The 18,252-nt window shown below is 42.3% G+C and overlaps 1 protein-coding gene across 12 annotated transcripts in view; it reads right to left on the bottom strand.

The window, feature by feature from the left end:
* LOC143933542 (uncharacterized) overlaps window positions 1-18,252 on the bottom strand; it is a 297,764-nt gene that overhangs the window by 277,196 nt on the left and 2,316 nt on the right. For 9 of the 12 annotated variants that reach the window (XM_077456458.1, XM_077456465.1, XM_077456466.1 and 6 more), the window contains exons 2-6: window positions 9,902-9,939; window positions 4,077-4,161; window positions 930-971; window positions 549-590; window positions 5-126 (exon numbers count right to left, since the gene is read on the bottom strand). In XM_077456458.1, coding sequence (XP_077312584.1) covers window positions 5-126; window positions 549-590; window positions 930-971; window positions 4,077-4,119 — 249 coding nt within the window. In that variant the 5' untranslated portion in view covers window positions 4,120-4,161; window positions 9,902-9,939. The remainder of the gene's footprint in view (window positions 1-4; window positions 127-548; window positions 591-929; window positions 972-4,076; window positions 4,162-9,901; window positions 9,940-18,252) is intronic. The other 3 variants (XM_077456460.1, XM_077456462.1, XM_077456461.1) reach the window with 3 other exon arrangements.

The raw sequence follows: 18,252 nt of genomic DNA, 5'->3' as shown, positions 1-18,252 counted from the left end.
TTACATATAGAGAGGAGTAGAGTCTCCCAAAAAGTGGAATGTCCCTGGAAGAATTAATTAAAGAGCCTCCATCGTCTGACTTTGGACTGGATGTGTCAATTGTGGATCCATAAGGATAGAGGAGATCTGATGTCAAAGAAAAATATCAATTATTTTCATATCCAGAGTCTCATTAAAATAGCAATCTTATTGGAAAAAAAAAAACATTATTATTTATAGCAGGATATTTAATGTTTCACAGTAAGACATAAAATTTAAAGAAGTACTGTACAGTAAATTTGAAAACACTTTTTATTTCATAAGTCAGCATTAACAAAATTGATAATATCACATTTCATCATTTTCCCAGTGATTTTATTCCTCATATTGATCAATGCAAACCAAAAGAAGAAAAAAAAATACACAATTTTTTTTTAACTATTTATTATTAAAATAAACATTTTGGATTCATAGAATTTTAGTTTGAATTTTTTTTAGTTGTTTGCAATTCTATAATATGTTTTTGTGGTTCATTATTAGTTGGCTTCTTGTTTCTCATAAAGTCTTACCTCCAGATTCCGAAGTTGTTTGACCAGAAGAAACACCTAGAACTTAAAATGAGGTAAAAAAAAAAATTGTGACATTTTTCCAAATGATTTTTTCTGTTTAAAATGGAACCAAATTTAAACACTTTTTATTTCATAAGTCAGCATTAACAAAATTGATAATATCACATTTCATCATTTTCCCAGTGATTTGTTTCCTCATATTGATCAATGCAAACCAAAAAAAGAAAAAAAAATACACAATTTTTTAAAAATATTTATTATTAAAATAAACATTTTTGATTCATAGAATTTTAGTTTGAATTTTTTTGAGTTGTTTGCAATTCTATAATATGTTTTTGTGGTTCATTATTAGTTGGCTTCTTGTTTCTCATAAAGTCTTACCTCCAGATTCCGAAGTTGTTTGACCAGAAGAAACACCTAGAACTTAAAATGAGAAAAAAAAAATTATGACATTTTTACAAATGATTTTTCCTGTTTAAAATGGAACCAAGCTGCAGCTATACAGCACAAACCAAAAAATGCTGTTTAATTCATTTTTAAAATTCAGAGCAAACTCATCCATTCTCCCATGTCTCCATTCTTAATGTTGCTTTGAAGTAACCCCCAACATTTCTGGATTCATGTAGCATTTACTTCCAGGAATCCATCTGCCCTAAGCTCAGGCGTACATGCAGGAAGGTGTGCTTAGCTAAGAAAACCCCTCCCCTCCTCCAGAAAACTCCTGGGTTGTATGACATAATTTGCCTAGCCATGGGAACCAGGAAGCAACTGAAGAAATGTAAAAAAAAAAAAGGTTTAAAAAAAGTAAATATGCTATACTTTTCTATGTATTTACCAATGCTAGCAGCATAACGATTAAAAATAGTGTTGAGTGAGAGAGTGGAGTACCGGTTCAAAATACCTCGTGCTCAACTAAACAAAATAATTAAAAACAATTAAGAAAACATTTATTTCAAGAACCTTCAGCCTTTTTCTAATGAATTCCTTTATAAAAGGAACGTTTTTTTCAGCTATAATTGCTATTTTTTTAAGAACCATGGTCTAGGGCAGGGATCTGCAATTAGCGGACCTCCAGCTGTTGCAAAACTACAAGTCCCATCATGCTCTACCTCTGGGTGTCATGCTTGTCGCTGTTAGAGTCTTGCTATGCCTCATGGGACTTGTAGTTCTGCAACAGCTGGAGGTCCGCTAATTGCATATCCTTGGTCTAGGGTTATTCATGTGTTCGTTTTTGGAAAATGTGTTATTCGTCAAACTGTTTTTGACACACTAAATTAATGTTTATAGATTTGATTTTGCTGGCACCAATTTTCTAGATACATTTCAACTGGAATAAATGAATTCCTTAGGTTTTCTTTATTTACCTATATTCATTTTAACTCTTTAGAAAAACAGAGCAGTAGAATCCTGTAGACTTGAAATACATTTTTTAAGAAAAAGCAAGCTCAGCAGACCGAAAAGTTAATCTAAGTCAATGGATTGATCTCAAGCAAAGAGAATATTTAATTCATGGAAGGGTTTCAAAATGTTTGCACATACCAGATTTTATGTTTTTATTTTCTACAGTTCATTAAATTAATAAAATAAAAAGAACATTTGCTAAAATGTGATATCCTTAAGTTTGGTCTCTGCAAACGTTAATTTGAATTTCTCAGTGTAGCAAATCCAAAATATCTCTTTTGGCTGACCCATTTTTCCTTCGCTGCTTCAAAATACTACAGGTGAAACAGTGTTAGCCCTTGTACACACGGTCGGAGAATCCGTCGGAATGTGTCCTATCGGACCGTGTCCTCGGATAATCCGACTGTGTGTGGTATGCATCGGACTGATTCCGTCGGAATATCCGTCGGATCCAATTTTCCAACATGTTGGAAATATTTCCCGACCAACTGGTTCGATCGGACATAGTCTGATCATGTGTAGAGAATTTTGATCGGACCAAGTGCCACGCATGCTCAGATCAAATTCCTACATCAAAGCTATTGGCTACTAGCCTCAATGTAGTCCCATCGTAACGAAATTACGTCATCACGTTCTGAAAGATCGGATTTTTTGACAACTTAATCCGACTGTGTGTATGCAACAGTTTCGGACAAAATCCGACGGATTTGGTTGTCGAAATCCCCGACCGTGTGTACAGGGGCTAAGAACAGACTAAAATGCTTTTATGCTTTTAGGGTGGCTTCCAGGTTTTAATGACCAAGCAACATCTCAGACTTAAGTAGAATTTCCTACTTTAATGGAGTTAAGGTGTTACTTAGGCATTGTTCAATCAAAGCAACCCTCCCCGGAGATTGACTCTGCCCCCTGAAACAGGTTTCGGGGGAATAAACAAGGTATGATTAGTTTTTCTTTAAATATTTTTTGTAAATTTTCAATGGATTCAATTTTTTTTTTTATTGTGTTCAGAACAAAAAGCTGTCTTTATTTTTTTCTTGTTTTTTTTTTGTTAATTCTTAAAAAAGCATTTTATATTTCACACTTACGTCTAGCAGGTGGTAAGGAGGGTTTCTCCCGATTCTCCTTTATGGATTTAAGGGATACTGAAAACTTTTACATGGTCCAAACAAAACAACCTACCTCCATGATTGGTAGACATGTGCACACTGAAATATTTCGTTTAGGAATTTTCGTTTTCGTCCGAATATTTAATTTATTTAGTTACTCACAAAATTTATTTTTATTTATTTTGTTTCGTAAAAAAAAATGCATTCGTCCGAAAAGCCGAAATAATTAAGGTCGAATCTGTCGTTGAAGGCTTAAGGTATCTGTCAAATGTTCTAAGAAGATTCAACGGAGCAGCTAAACTGTACGACGCCGCAATCGTACATTTACGGTCGAATGTTCCGCCTACAAGCTATAGTAGAATTCTAATGTCGTATGTCACTAGTAATAATTATATGTATTAATTATTATTACTAGTCAACCAACATTAGAATTCTTCTATAGCCTATGGGCGGAGCATTTGACCATAAATGTCCGCTCGCGGCGACTGCTTCGTCAAATCTTTAGGTCGAATATTTTCTTTCTATGTTGAATAATCTTGGACTAATAGGTTAGGCACATTCAACCTTTTTTGCTAATGTCTCTATAATGTCAAATCTTTTCTCTCTATGTTGAATCTTTTCTTTCTATGTAGAATAATCTTAGACTAATAGAGCTAAGGTTAGGCACATTCGACCACAGGTTCGATGGACACAGATCGCTATTGTAAGCGTCATGTCGAATCTCCTATCTATATCGAACTGTTGTCACAACAAAAACAAAAATAAAGCATTTGTTTATGTTGGATCTTTCGGTTTTCGAATTCTGCAAGTTCGTTATCGTTTATTAAAACAATAAGAAAATACCCGAAATTTGGACAAAAATGCATTCGGACAAAAACGAATGCACATGTCTAATGATTGGTTCTACAGCTACTGCCCCAAATCTCTTTCTTTCTTTCACAGACTCTGGTATATGGAATCTGGCTGAGTTTATGTAGCGTAGTAAATAGTTTAAAAATAAAAATAAAAAAGATTAACATACCTAAGAGGATAACAAGAAATGTAGGTAATATGTGCAGTTCCATCTGTAATCTTAGAATCCCATCAAAGCACGGCAATGTTTCAATCTTAAGAAAGAACAAAAAACAACACTTAATCTACTTCCACAAATATTTAACATGACTCTGTGGTCAAATATAATTATTCATAAAATAGAGATGCATCTTTGCAATTTAAGTTATTAGTAAATTACATGGTAAACCCATGCAAAATATATCGCTCAGGTTTTTGTGTGGAGCGAATGAGATTTTGTTTCAAGGTTAGTCCTTACTGCCACCAATGACCTCCTTTGAGAAAAGTTTCCACCATAGGCAACCTCACTACAACTGTGTAAGAACAAATTCATCACTTGCACGACCATTAAGCCTCATAGACATAGACATGTGCTCCGTCAATAAATTTGTTTTGTTTTGTTCCGTTTCATATTAGCCGTTAATTCATATTTCGTAATTTGTGTCCGAAATTCAATTTTGATTCATAGGAAATATGAATTTTCGTTAGGTTCGTTAACTTTTCGTAACAATTACGAATGTTCGTTATGATGAATTTATCATTATGAGGGGCTCCCACCATCCCTGTGCTGTGCTGACTTCCTCCTGGGGCTGTACCCCTGCTGTGCTCATTATGAGGGGCTCCCACCATCCCTGTGCTGTGCCCATTATGAGGGGCTCCCACCATCCTTGTGCTGTGCTCATTATGAGGGGCTCCCACCATCCCTGTGCTGGGTTCATTATGAGGGGCTCCCACCATCCCTGTGCTGTGCCCATTATGAGGGGCTCCCACCATCCCTGTGCTGTGCCCATTATGAGGGGCTCCCACCATCCCTGTGCTGTGCCCATTATGAGGGGCTCCCACCATCCCTGTACTGTGCTCATTATGAGGGGCTCCCACCATCCCTGTGCTGTGCTCATTATGAGGGGCTCCCATCATCCCTGTGCTGGGCTCATTATGAGGGACCCCACCATCCCTGTGCTGTGATGACTTCCTGGGTTTCATCATAACAAATAATTGTAATTTTTTATTGAAAATTCTTATTTTGTCCGATTCTGAATCTCCCATCGACTACCTAGTCTCCCACTCCCATATTAAAAAAGGTAATTTTCCCAACCCTCACTCAGCAGCAGAAGAAAACCTCTGATTGGTCAACAAAACACCAGTCACATTTCCGAAATTCATAAACGAAATTTAATATTTCGTACAAAATTCGGAAGCATGGCAATTCGTATTTTGGATCCTCCCAAATGTTCGAATTTACGGAAATTCATAAGAATTTTCCATTCGTACGGAACTAAACACATATGTCTACTCGTACACACGATTGGATTGTTGGCCAACTAAACCGTGGACTTTTGTCCGAAGGGTGTTGGCCCAAACTTGTCTTGCTTACAAACGGCAAGGAATTGTCGGCCAACAAATACGAATGTAGTGACATACTACAATGTTTTTCAGCTCTTTAGCTGCTACTGCTAATTTCGTTTGTTAGTAGAAGTTTGGTGAGTGTTGATTCACGCTTTTAATTTTGCGCTTTTAATTTTGCGCTTTTCAGTTCGTTTCTGAACGGCCATTCGTCAACCAGACATGTTGCGGAATCAGAGGAGATAACGTGTTATTTATTATTGGACTTGGAGTTATTGCTTTGACATTATCTTTTTAGTTTAATAATGATTTGATTTGGTACATTTTCTATCATTTTGGATGCATAGAATGCAATTTTCAGTTAAGTTCTATTGGCAGATAGCATGTCCAATTTTATTTGTTTCCCTTTTTTTTAATGCACAATAAAAAAATTGTGGAGAATAATACTTGGCTGTGTGTTTTACTTCAAATGACAGTTTGGAAGTAGGCAGTTACATTTAAAAAAATACAATGTAAAACTGGCAAGGGACACCAATATATTTGTATCTTTGATCTTAAAAACTACGGGATAATAGTGTTGTGGTAACTTGCCCAAATAAAAAAAAAAAAAAAAAAAAACATAATAATATCATTCTTGATATCACTAGAAAAAAAAGCTTTTAAAATTAGTTTGCAATAACTCCATCAGTATCACCAGCAAAGCAGCTTCATTATTATCCCATTACAGAAGAAGAGAATTGTGCGCTGAATTTCGAGATTTCATAATTTTCCACGTCATGAACGTTAATTCTCCATTACGAATGCAAGTTTACAAGACCGACCGCTTCCAGCTCGTCCTTGCTTCCAAGCATGCGTGTTTGTATATTGGACTTTTGTTCCGACGGACTTGTGTACAGACGCTTGGAAAATCCGACAACAGACGTTTGTCCGCGGAAAATTTTAAAACTTGCCATCCAACATTTGTCCACAGAAAATCCAACAAAAATTGTCCCATGGACCATACACATGGTCCGATTTACCGCCAACAGCCTGTCATCGAAACATTTCCCGTCGGAAAGTCCGATTGTGTGTACGAGGCTTAAGCCTAAGTGACCCTTCCTTACAGAGATTTTGATAAGCCTACTAGGGTGTGAAGGACACTACAATACTAAAACAACAATATCACAGTAGCAGAAATATGAGCTAAGGCTTGATGTGTGTGGTAAGGACAGAATGGGTCCTGAAAAGCAGTAAGAACTCAAAATGGTACTTAAACCCAGTCCTACTCAACAACCCATGTAAATAAAACAGAGATATGCTCTCATAGGTCTGTTTTCCTCCTTCAGAGGCTGGGGGCAGAAAGGTGACCAACCTTCAAGAAACATTAAAGGTTATTTTTCTTTATTTTTTTAAATGACAAACATGTCATACTTACTTGCTCTGTCACCCCTGGCTTCTCCTCTTCAGCAAGCGCCCCCGTTAGCAAGCTGCTTGCTCTGGGGGCACTGGTGCAAGTTCGCTCCAGAGCCCCACGCTATGCTTCCGTAAGACCCACGGAGGTTCGGCTCGGATCAGCCCCTGCCCCCCCCACCCCCCGATCTCTCATAGTTTCATATTTAGTTTCATAGTTTGTAAGGTTGAATAAAGACACCAGTCCATCCAGTTCAACCTGAGGGAGTGTCTACAATTGTCCCTATCCCTGTACATTGCACACTCACATCGGCCCCTACCCTCAAGGAGCTCACAATCCAGGGTCCCTATTCATATACTAGGGCCCATTTTGGACAGAAGCCTCCTTATGGGCTCGCTGGCTGTGATTTTATAAACAAAACATCCCCAGATGATGCCTGTTGAGGCGAAACGCGTCAGTTTGTCATGCTGATACCATTGTCACTGTCCTCTTTTGAAGCGCTTGTTTTTACCTTGAAAATGTAAGACTAATTCTTATGTTTACCTAAATAAATGTCCCTCACGGTATTACGCTATGTGCCCCCTTCTTTCTTCTCTTTTATCCTCATGGTTGGGCTGATTTGCCCGTGTATATTTAACCTGCTGAATCTACTACCCTGGAATATTGGTCTGGAGGTTGTTTCCATACGTTTGGTTATTTCATAAAGCTTGATTGACTCATTAGGTGTATACCTGTACGAGTTTGATCTCTCCGGTAAGCGACTGCTGCTTTTGGTGGTGGATTCTTTATGTTATTCACAATATTTCCTTGATGCACATTCAAGATTTTAGTGACTGTCACATATTTAGAACACTCTAGGACTCTTTATGGTCCCTTATGATTATACGGACACTATTTTTTCATTAATTATAATTATATGTCACATTTTCTTCATTGAATACATGTTACAATGTATTTATAGTTATCTCTCTAAATGTTAATATTTTTTATATGTCAAATTTATATTTTTGATATTGGTCATTCATTAGCGCTGCACATTTCCCACATTTTTCGCTGGCTGTGATTGGCAGGAGCAGGAGCCAATGGCTCACTCTGCTGTCTCAGCCAAGGAGGAATGCCAGACCCAGGAGAAGCTCAGCTCTCATGCACATTGTCGAATCGAGAGGGAGCTCTGGTGAGTATTGGGGGCGGCTGGTGGGACTTCTGCATACAGAAGGCCTTTTGCCTTTATGCATAGAATGCATGAAGGTAAATAAACCCTGAGCCTTTAAAACCACTTACACGGTTCAACTTCAGTAGAGAACAATCAGGTCACCAGTCTGTGTCAAGGAAGCCATGCTCAAGACCATGCTCAAAGAAATGCTCATGTTTAAAGGGATGCCTCTGCTCAAAGGAATACCTATGCATGCAGAAAAGTCCATAGAACTGTACACAGCATTATGAGCGTGCTTCTTTGATGGACTTTGGTGTCCAGTGGCTTATTTAACTCCTTGGCTCTGGCCGTACGCAAATATGTAGTCTCTCGCCAGCTGCGCCTTGGCACAGAGCAGCCGCATATTTGGTGCGTTAGTGCACACAGCACTGAGCCGATAGGGCTCCCGGCACAGTTACCGGCGCCCGACGGAAAACCCCCGATCACTGCTTGCGATTGGGAGATGTTTGATCATGTGACCACCATGACACCCATTTACGGTGGTCACATGATCTTAAGCTCGGCCTCCCTCCCGGCATGTAAAACCCCCCTAAGGTGCCAACACCCACCGGGGTTAAAGCTTTACAGGACTCAAGATCATTACTGAGTGGTCTTCAGTTCTTTCTGCTAGTGACCTGATCCTGTGTTAATCCAAATCTTGACCTGGTTCGCTGTTCCTGCTTGTTCCTTAACTTCTGTTGCTGACTCCGGCTTGTGACCTGACCCTGCTTCCTGCCTGGTGTTCTGGTAATTCTTCTGCTCACCTGACGCTGACCTTGCGACCTTGGCCTGGCTCTGATTCTGCTCCTGGTTCTTGACTCTGTACTCCTGCTGCCCGGTTGTTGGCAACTACTGCCTGTCTGCCTTTGTATCGGGGATCCAGATTCTGCCTGCTGCCAGCTGGTCTGCTTCAGCTCTAGGCTTGTGCAATTCGTTTCGTAATGACTCAAAATTCGGCCGAATTTTGCATCTTTCGGACATTCGGATTCATAACGATGCCAATAAAAAATAACGAATTACAACGAATACGAAATAAATATAACGAATGAATTCGAATGAAGATCTAATGAAACAAAAGGTCAGCTCAAAGTAAATCTTATAGTCCAATCAGCTGATTAATTTTGTGCCGGAGGTTGGATTACTGGCAAAGTGCATTCCTGAGAACTGAGTTAGAAGAGTGTTGTATTGTATTTGAGCCGAGGAGAAGAGACGTTGTCATTGCGTGTGTTAAAAGATTCAATAAACAAACGACTTTCCAAACTACAAATCATTATCACAAATGTCTATACCTACATAAATAGCGAATTTCAACGAATACAAACGAATGAATTCGACACTCTACGAATAATAACGAATTATCCGAAAAACGTATTAACGTAACATAACGAATATAACAGAACTAAATTATGTATTTTACAAATGAATGAACCGAAACTAAACAAAATTTTCCGTTGTGCACAAGTCTATTCAGCTCCACATCTGCTATCAAGACATTCTGAAACAGACCTCCTACAGGCACCTGTGCCACTCTGTGCCCTGTTATACCCTGGGGAAACAGGACAAGAGGTGCAAGGCCAGCCCTCTCCTCAACTCGGCCTCAATCAGGTGCGTGACAGTCTGGCTATGCTCTGGCTGGGCTGTGTAATTCTTAGAACTGGATGAACAGAAATACAAATCCTCCGGCAGGTAAAACATGTGCAATCTGCATTTTAGCTGTATGCGTTACGTTAAGCATTGTAAATCACATTAGTTAAACATCCACCAAACATTGTAAAGCACATCAGCATATAAAATATATGCATGAGACCGTAAGTATATTAAACTAACAGGTAATACCAAGAAGAGAAAAGAAATACAAATAAGATTTTACCTTTCAACTCTAGTTTATAACAGACCTTCACCTCCCACCTAGAGGATAAACATTACAAGATTCAAGTTGCATCACAAAAGCAATAAACTGTTTTAATTTCTGGGCTTTTTTTTCTTTTCTGACATGTGAGGGTTATCTATCACCTGCTAATGACATGTTTCAAATAAACTTTTTTTCAGATTATTCAACACCCCTCCCCCCTTGGCTTTTTACCTATTTTGTTACATTACAGCCTTTAGTTCAATGGGTTTTTTTTTTTATCTGAATTATATGTGATGGGTCAAAACACAATAGTCTAAGTTGGTGAAGTAAAATTAGAAAAATGTATACATAAAACAATTTTTCAGAATTAAAAACGGATAATTGGCATGTGCGTATGTATTCACCCACCTTTGTTATGAAGACCATAAAAAGCTCTGGTGCCACCAATTACCTTCAGAAGTCACATAATTAGTGAAATGATGTCCACCTGTGTGCAATCTTAGCCCCCGTACACACGGTCGGAGATTCCGACAACCAAATCCGTCTGAGTTATTCCAACGGATTAATTCCGGAAGAGATCCGGAAGTGATGTTGCATACACATGGTTGGACAAAGTTGTCGGAAAATCCGATTGTACATAACGTGATGACGTTATTTCGTTACGACGGGACTACGTTAAGGCTAGTAGCCAATAGCTTTGGTCTAGGAATTTGATCTGAGCATGCGTGGCACTTTGTCCGTCGGAGTAGGCTACACATGATTGGAGTATGTCTGATCAGAGCATTTTGTTGGAAAATTTTACCGGCAAATTGGAAAACTTGGTCCGTCGGATATTCCGACGGAAACAGTCCGATGCAGACCACACACAGTCGGAATATTCCGACAAAACGGTCCGATAGGACACATTCTGTTGGAATCTTCGACCGTGTGTACAAGGGCTAAGTGTCACATGATCTGTCATTACATATACACAACTTTTTGAAAGGCCCCAGAGGCTGCAACACCTAAGCAAGAGGCACCACTAACCAAACACTGCCATGAAGACCAAGGAACTCCCCAAACAAGTAAGGGACAATGTTGTTGAGAAGTACAAGTCAGGGTTAGGTTATATAAAAAATATCCAAATCTTTGATCATCCCTAGGAGCATCATCAAATCTATCATAACCAAATGGAAAGAACATGGCACAACAGCAAACCTGCCAAGAGACGGGCGCACACCAAAACTCATGGACCGGGCAAGAAGGGCATTAATCAGAGAGGCAGCACAGAGACCTAAGGTAACCCTGGAGGAGCTGCAGAGCTCCACAGCAGAGACTGGAGTATCTGTACATAGGACGACAATAAGCCGTACGCTCCATAGAGTTGGGCTTTATGGCAGAATGGCCAGAAGAAAGACATTCCTTTCAGCAAAAAACAAAATGGCACGTTTTGAGTTTGCAAAAAGGCATGTGGGAGACTCCCAAAATATATGGAGGAAGGTGCTCTGATCTGATGAGACCAAAAAGGTAGCTTTTTGGCCATCAAAGAAAACGCAATGTCTGGAGAAAACCCAACACATCACATCACATAAAGAACACCATCCCCACCGTGAAACATGGTGGGGGTAGCATCATGCTGTGGGGATGTTTTTCAGCAGTCGGGACTGGGAAACCGGTCTGAGTTGAGGGTAAGATGGATGGTGCTAAATACAGGGATATTCTTGACTAAAACCTGTACTCAGGGCCGTCTTTAATATTGATTGGACCCTGGGCAAAAATTTTCTTGGGCCCCCCCCCCCCATATGCAATTTTGCTCTCCGCCTGCTCTGAGACATAGAATAGATATCAGCTAGACTTAAAATCAGTTTACTGTATCAAACGTCACTTTCGCCCATAGCTCTTAAAAGGACATTCCTTTTTTTTTTTTTTTCAAATGACAATTAATTTTCTTTTTTTATTGCATTTTAGTGTAAATATGAGATCTGAGGACTTTTTGACCCCCCAGATCTCATATTTAAGAGGTCCTGTCATGCTTTTTTTTCTATTACAAGGAATGTAATTGTCATTTGAAAAAAAAAAAGATAGTTCATCTGTTATGAACAAAAGTGACAAAATAAAAAAAATAAAAAAAGTATAAACATTTAAAATAAAAGGTAAAATAAAGAAGAAAAAAATGTTAACACGCCCCGTCCTGCCAAGCTCGCGCTCTGAAGTGAACGCATACGCGAGTAGCACCCGCATATGAAAACGGTATTCAAACCACACATGTGAGGTATCTCCGCGATCGGTAGAGCGAGAGCAGTAATTCTAGCCCTAGACCTCCTCTGTAACTCAAAAAATGCAACCTGTAGAATTGTTTAAATGTCGCCCATGGAGATTTTTGGGGGTGAAAATTTGACGCCATTCCGCGAGAGGGCGCAACTTTGAAGCGTGACATGTTTAGTATCAATTTACTCGTCATAACATCATCTTTTACAAAATATGAAAACAAATTGAGCTACCTTTACTGGTGTCTTATTTTTTTATTAAAAAAAGAGAATTTTTTCCCCCTAAAAAAGTGCGCTTGTAAGACCACTGTGCAAATACGGTGTGACAAAAAGTATTGCTTTCATTGGGAGGAATAGTGCTCCTTCATTGGGGTCAGTGGGGGGGGGGGGGTGAATTATGCCCCATTGCTGGTATCAGTGGGTGAAATAGTGCCCCAAGGGCTGGATAAAAGTAACCAAATCTGGACCCTATAGGCCACAGTTTGGAGCATTCCTATTTGTTTTTATTGTTTTACAACAATTGAAATAAAATTGATGAAAAATGCATTTGCTGTAGTTTTACAGTTGAAGTTAGTCTTGACTTTATCTTTTTACTGCCTTTTACATTGTCTTTCTGCTGCTGGCAAATAGGTAGTGAGTTCAGTAAGTTCAAACTAGCAAACTCTTCAAATTAACAAGTCAGCAAGTTTAAACTAAAAGGCAGTAAGTTTGAAATGACGGAAAATCCTGATCTTCATGGTTATCACCAGAACTAGAGCTCAAGGTCAATTTCAAGGTCTTGGTGGGGACACCTGTTACAACTGTTTAAGGCATTTTATATACAGTGTATATAATATAAAGGCTGGTGTATGGGGTACCACATCTGTAAATGAAGAAGAATCTCCAACAAAAAGATAAGCCAGACTTTTAGGGTCCCACTCAAAGGCAAAAAAAACAAAAACATAACATAATATATAAACATAATATAATTTTATTATTTAAACTAAATTGTATTTCATTTTCCTTGTTCAAATATTTAATTAAAGAGAGATTCCAGTACAGTCCAGTATTGGCAATAATGCAGTAAGTATTCAATGTATGACATAACAAGTTGAAGCATGGAAACGACCATGTGGAATCCAAGAACAAGCAACAGTTGGTAGGGGAGGACAATCCTCCGGAAATGTATACAAATCTAGGCTGAAATTCTAGACATACACTATATTACAAAAAATACTGGGACATCTGCCTTTATACGCACACATGAACTTTAATGGCATCCCAGTCTTAGTCCGTAGGGTTCAATATTGAGTTGGCCCACCCTTTGCAGCTATAACAGCTTCAACTCTTCTGGGAAGAGCATTTGTGAGGACAGGCACTGATATTGGGTGAGAGGGCCTGGCTCGCAGTCTCCACTCTAATTTATGCCAAAGGCCGCGTACACACGGGCGGACTGTTCGCCCAACCTTGTCCGCTGAACAGTGTTTGGGCGGACAGTCCGCTCGTGTGTGGGCTTTCAGCGGACAGTTTCAGCGGACAGTTGGACGGACAAAGTCTTTCGGAAATTCCGAAAAACTGTCCGCTGAAACTGTGTTTGAGCGAACAGTCCGCCCGTGTGTGGGCCTGTCCGCTGTACTTTCGAAATGAGCGGACTGTTCCCGCTCGGAAAGTCCGCCCATTTCGAGCGCGTGTACAGGTAGGCGGGGCCCGCGAAGGAGACGTCGCGGGCTCCGCCGCCTGGAATGGGCTTAAAGGGGAACCCCAACGCCGAAAAAAATCGGCGTGGGGGTTCCCCCCAAGTCCACACCAGACCCTTGTCCGAGCACGCTACCCGGCCGGCTAGGAAAGGGGGGCGAGCGAGCACGCCCCCCCTCCTGAGCCGTACCAGGCCGCGTGCCCTCAACATGGGGGGTGCCTTGGGGAAGGGGGGGCCGCGCGGCCCCCCCACCCCAAAGCACCTTGTCCCCATGTTGATGAGGACAAGGGCCTCTTCCCGACAACCCTGGCCGTTGGTTGTCGGGGTCTGCGGGCGGGGGGCTTATCGGAATCCGGGAGCCCCCTTTAAGAAGGGGGCCCCCGGATACCGGCCCCCCACCCTATGTGAATGAGTATGGGGTACAATGTACCCCTACCCATTCACCTGTGAAATAAAGTACAAATAAAAACACAACACAGGGGAAAAAAATATTTTATTGCACAGCCGGGGGTCTTCCGTCTTCGGGGGTCTTCTCGCCGGACTCCTCCGCTATGTGTGTGTAGCTCTTTTGCTAGCGGAGGAGTCCGGCTTTCTTCCTCCCCGCCGCCGGCCTCTTCTCCCGACTTCGGGGGTCTTGTCCCCCTCTTCGGTTCTTCTGCCGGGCCACCGCGCCTGGTCCGGTGGCCCGGTCTTCTGTCGCCGTCTTCCGTTCTTCTGTCGCCGCCTTCGGTTCTTCTGCCGGGCCACCGCGCCTTCTTGTAGCTCTTTTACAGGCGGTGGCCCGGTCTTCTGTCGCCACCGACTTCCGTTCGTGTTCTTCTTCTTGTTCTTCTTGTTCTTCTCCAGGAGATGTTGACACGTCGCTCCCTCCGGCCGGAATGCCAGAGCCGCGCTGTGCGGTCACTTATATAGTGACAATGGGGCGGGGTCACATGGTATATGTCACATGGGTTGGTCACATGGTGACCCCGCCCCCTTACGATGTCATAGTCCCCATGTGACATCAACCCATGTGACCAACCCATGTGACATATACCATGTGACCCCGCCCCATTGTCACTATATAAGTGGCAGCAGAGCACGTCCCTGGCATTCCGGCCGGAGAGCTCGTCGAGTCAACATCTCCAGGAGAAGAACAAGAAGAACAAGAAGAAGAACAAGAACGGAAGGCGGCGGCGGCGGCGACGACAGCGGCGACAGAAGACCGGGCCACCGCCTGTAAAAGAGCTACAAGAAGGCGCGGTGGCCCGGCAGAAGAACCGAAGGCGGCGACAGAAGAACGGAAGACGGCGACAGAAGACCGGGCCACCGGACCAGGCGCGGTGGCCCGGCAGAAGAACCGAAGAGGGGGACAAGACCCCCGAAGTCGGGAGAAGAGGCCGGCGGCGGGGAGGAAGAAAGCCGGACTCCTCCGCTAGCAAAAGAGCTACACACACATAGCGGAGGAGTCCGGCGAGAAGACCCCCGAAGACGGAAGACCCCCGGCTGTGCAATAAAATATTTTTTTCCCCTGTGTTGTGTTTTTATTTGTACTTTATTTCACAGGTGAATGGGTAGGGGTACATTGTACCCCATACTCATTCACATAGGGTGGGGGGCCGGTATCCGGGGGCCCCCTTCTTAAAGGGGGCTCCCGGATTCCGATAAGCCCCCCGCCCGCAGACCCCGACAACCAACGGCCAGGGTTGTCGGGAAGAGGCCCTTGTCCTCATCAACATGGGGACAAGGTGCTTTGGGGTGGGGGGGCCGCGCGGCCCCCCCTTCCCCAAGGCACCCCCCCATGTTGAGGGCACGCGGCCTGGTACGGCTCAGGAGGGGGGGCGCGCTCGCTCGCCCCCCTTTCCTGGCCGGCCGGGTAGCGTGCTCGGACAAGGGTCTGGTGTGGACTTGGGGGGAACCCCCACGCCGATTTTTTTCGGCGTTGGGGTTCCCTTTTAAGCCCATTCCAGGCGGCGGAGCCCGCGACGTCTCCTTCGCGGGCCCTGCCTACCTGTACACGCGCTCGAAATGGGTGGATTTGCCTCCTCCTTACGTAGGCGAGTCCGTTCATTTCAAAAGTTGAGCGAACTGTTTGCCCAACCTTGTTCGTCAAACAGTCCGCTCGTGTGTGGGCAAGTCCGCTCATGCAAATTTTGAGCGGACTGTTTGCCCAAACTGTTTGACGAACAAGGTTGGGCAAACAGTCCGCGCGTGTGTACGCGGCCAAAGGTGTTCTATCGGTTTGAAGTCAGGACTCAGTGCAGGCCAGTCAAGTTCCTCCTCCCCAAACTGGCTCATCCATGTCTCTATGGACCTTGCTTTGTGCACTGGTGCACAGTCCTGTTGGAACAAGAAGGGGCCAATCCCAAACTGTTCCCACAAAGTTGGGAGCATGAAATTGTCCAAAATGTCTTGGTATGCTGACGCCTTAAGAGTTCCCTTCACTGGAACTAAGGGGCCAAACCCAACTCCTGAAAAACAACCCCCACACCATGATCCCCCCTCCACAAAATTATTTGGATCCATAAGTCCATAAAGACATGGATGAGCCAGTTTGGGGTTGAGGAACAGAGTCCTGACCTCAACCCGGTAGAACACCTGTGGGATGAATTAGAGCAGAGACTGCGAGCCAGGTCTTACCATTCAACATCAGTGCCTGACCTCACAAATGCGCTTCTGGAAGAATGGTCAAACATTCCCATAGACACACTCCTAAACCTTGTGGACGGCCTTCCCAGAAGAGTTGAAGCTGTTATAGCTGCAAAGGGCGGGCCAACTCAATATTGAACCCTACAGACTAAGACCGGGATGCCATTAACCACTTTACGTCGCTACTTTGAGGAGGAATATCGTTGTTATGGCAGCAGCTAGCTGCCATAACCCTGGTATCCTCTTCTTCAGCGGGCGGTCCGCTTCAAGACGAAAGTGGTCTCTGTGTGGATTCACTGCAAGATCACTTTTATTGGCGGCGGGACAGGACCCCCTCACCCGCCACTCTCCGGTGCCCTTCAATCGCTTCTGCTCCCTAGCTTGGCATGGAGACGAGTGAGGAGAAGATGGCCCCCACTGTCTCCATATCATTGCAGGATGGAAGTGACGTCAACCTTCCACCCATAGCTCTTAGCCCTTGTACACACGGTCAGACATTCTGACAACCAAATCCGTTGGATTTTGTCCGACAGATTTTGTCCGACTGATTTTGTCCGACGGATTTTGTCCGAAACTTGTGTTGCATACACACGGTCGGACAAAGTTGTCAGAAAATCCGATTGTACATAACGTGATGACGTTATTTCGTTACGACGGGACTACGTTCAGGCTAGTAGCCAATAACTTTGGTCTAGGAATTTGATCTGAGCATGCGTGGCACTTTGTCCGTCGGAGTTAGCTACACGTGATCGGAGTATGTCCGATCGGAGCATTATGTTGGAAAATTTTACGGACAAGTTGGAAAACTTGGTCTGTCGGATACTCCGATGGAAACAGTCCGATGGAGACCACACACAGTCGGATTATCCGACAAAACAGTCCGATAGGACACATTCCGTCGGAATCTCTGACCGTGTGTACAAGGGCTTAAAGGGACTTTTTTTTTCAAATGAAAATACATTTTTTGTTAGTTTTTTTTTTTTTTTTATTGCATTTTAGTGTAAACATAAGCTCTGAGGTCTTTTTGACCCCAGATATCATATTTAAGAGGACCTGTCATGCTTTTTTTCTATTACAAGGGATGTTTACGTTGCAAAAACATTGAACTAAAGGCTGTAATGTAACTAAATAGGTAAAAAGCCTGGGGGGGGGGGGGGGGGATACTTTTGCAAGGCACTGTATAATGTTTGGAGAATCTAAGTAATTTTCTAGCAAAAAAAAAACAAAACTGTTTTTAACTTGTAAACACCAAATCTCAAAAAGAGGTTCTTTCCTTAACCACTACAATACAGGGCACTTTCACCCCCTTCCTTCCCAGCCCAATTTTCAGCTTTCAGCGCTCTAGCGCTTTCAGTGACAATTGCGCGGTCATGCTACACTGTACCCAAATGAAATTGTTATCATTTTGTTCGCACAAATAGAGCTTTATTTTGGTGTTATTTATTCACGACTCTGTTTTTTTTTTGCGATATAAGCGCAAAAATAGCGGAAATTTGGAAAAAAAACTATATTTTCTTTTTTCTATTTGAAAAGAAATCCAATAAAATCAAATTTTGCCATAAATTTAAGCCAAAATGTATTCTGCTACATGTTTTTGGTAAAAAAAATTCCGTTAAGTGTATAATAATTGGTTTGTGTGATCACGGACATATGTACGCAAATGATCATGTACATATGTGTGCAGGTGATCACGTACATATGTGTGCAGATAATCATTGGGACATGTGATTTTAGTGGGACATATGTGGGGGACATGTTTTTATTATTAGGGACATGTGCTTTTATTATTTGGGGACATGTATATTTTGGGGACATGTGTG

Source organism: Lithobates pipiens, unplaced genomic scaffold, assembly GCF_037356315.1.
Source record: "Lithobates pipiens isolate NorthernLeopardFrog02 unplaced genomic scaffold, aLitPip1_a1.2 Scaffold_27, whole genome shotgun sequence".
NCBI classification, from domain to species: Eukaryota; Metazoa; Chordata; class Amphibia; order Anura; family Ranidae; genus Lithobates; species Lithobates pipiens.
This window is presented reverse-complemented; position numbering and strand designations above follow the sequence as displayed.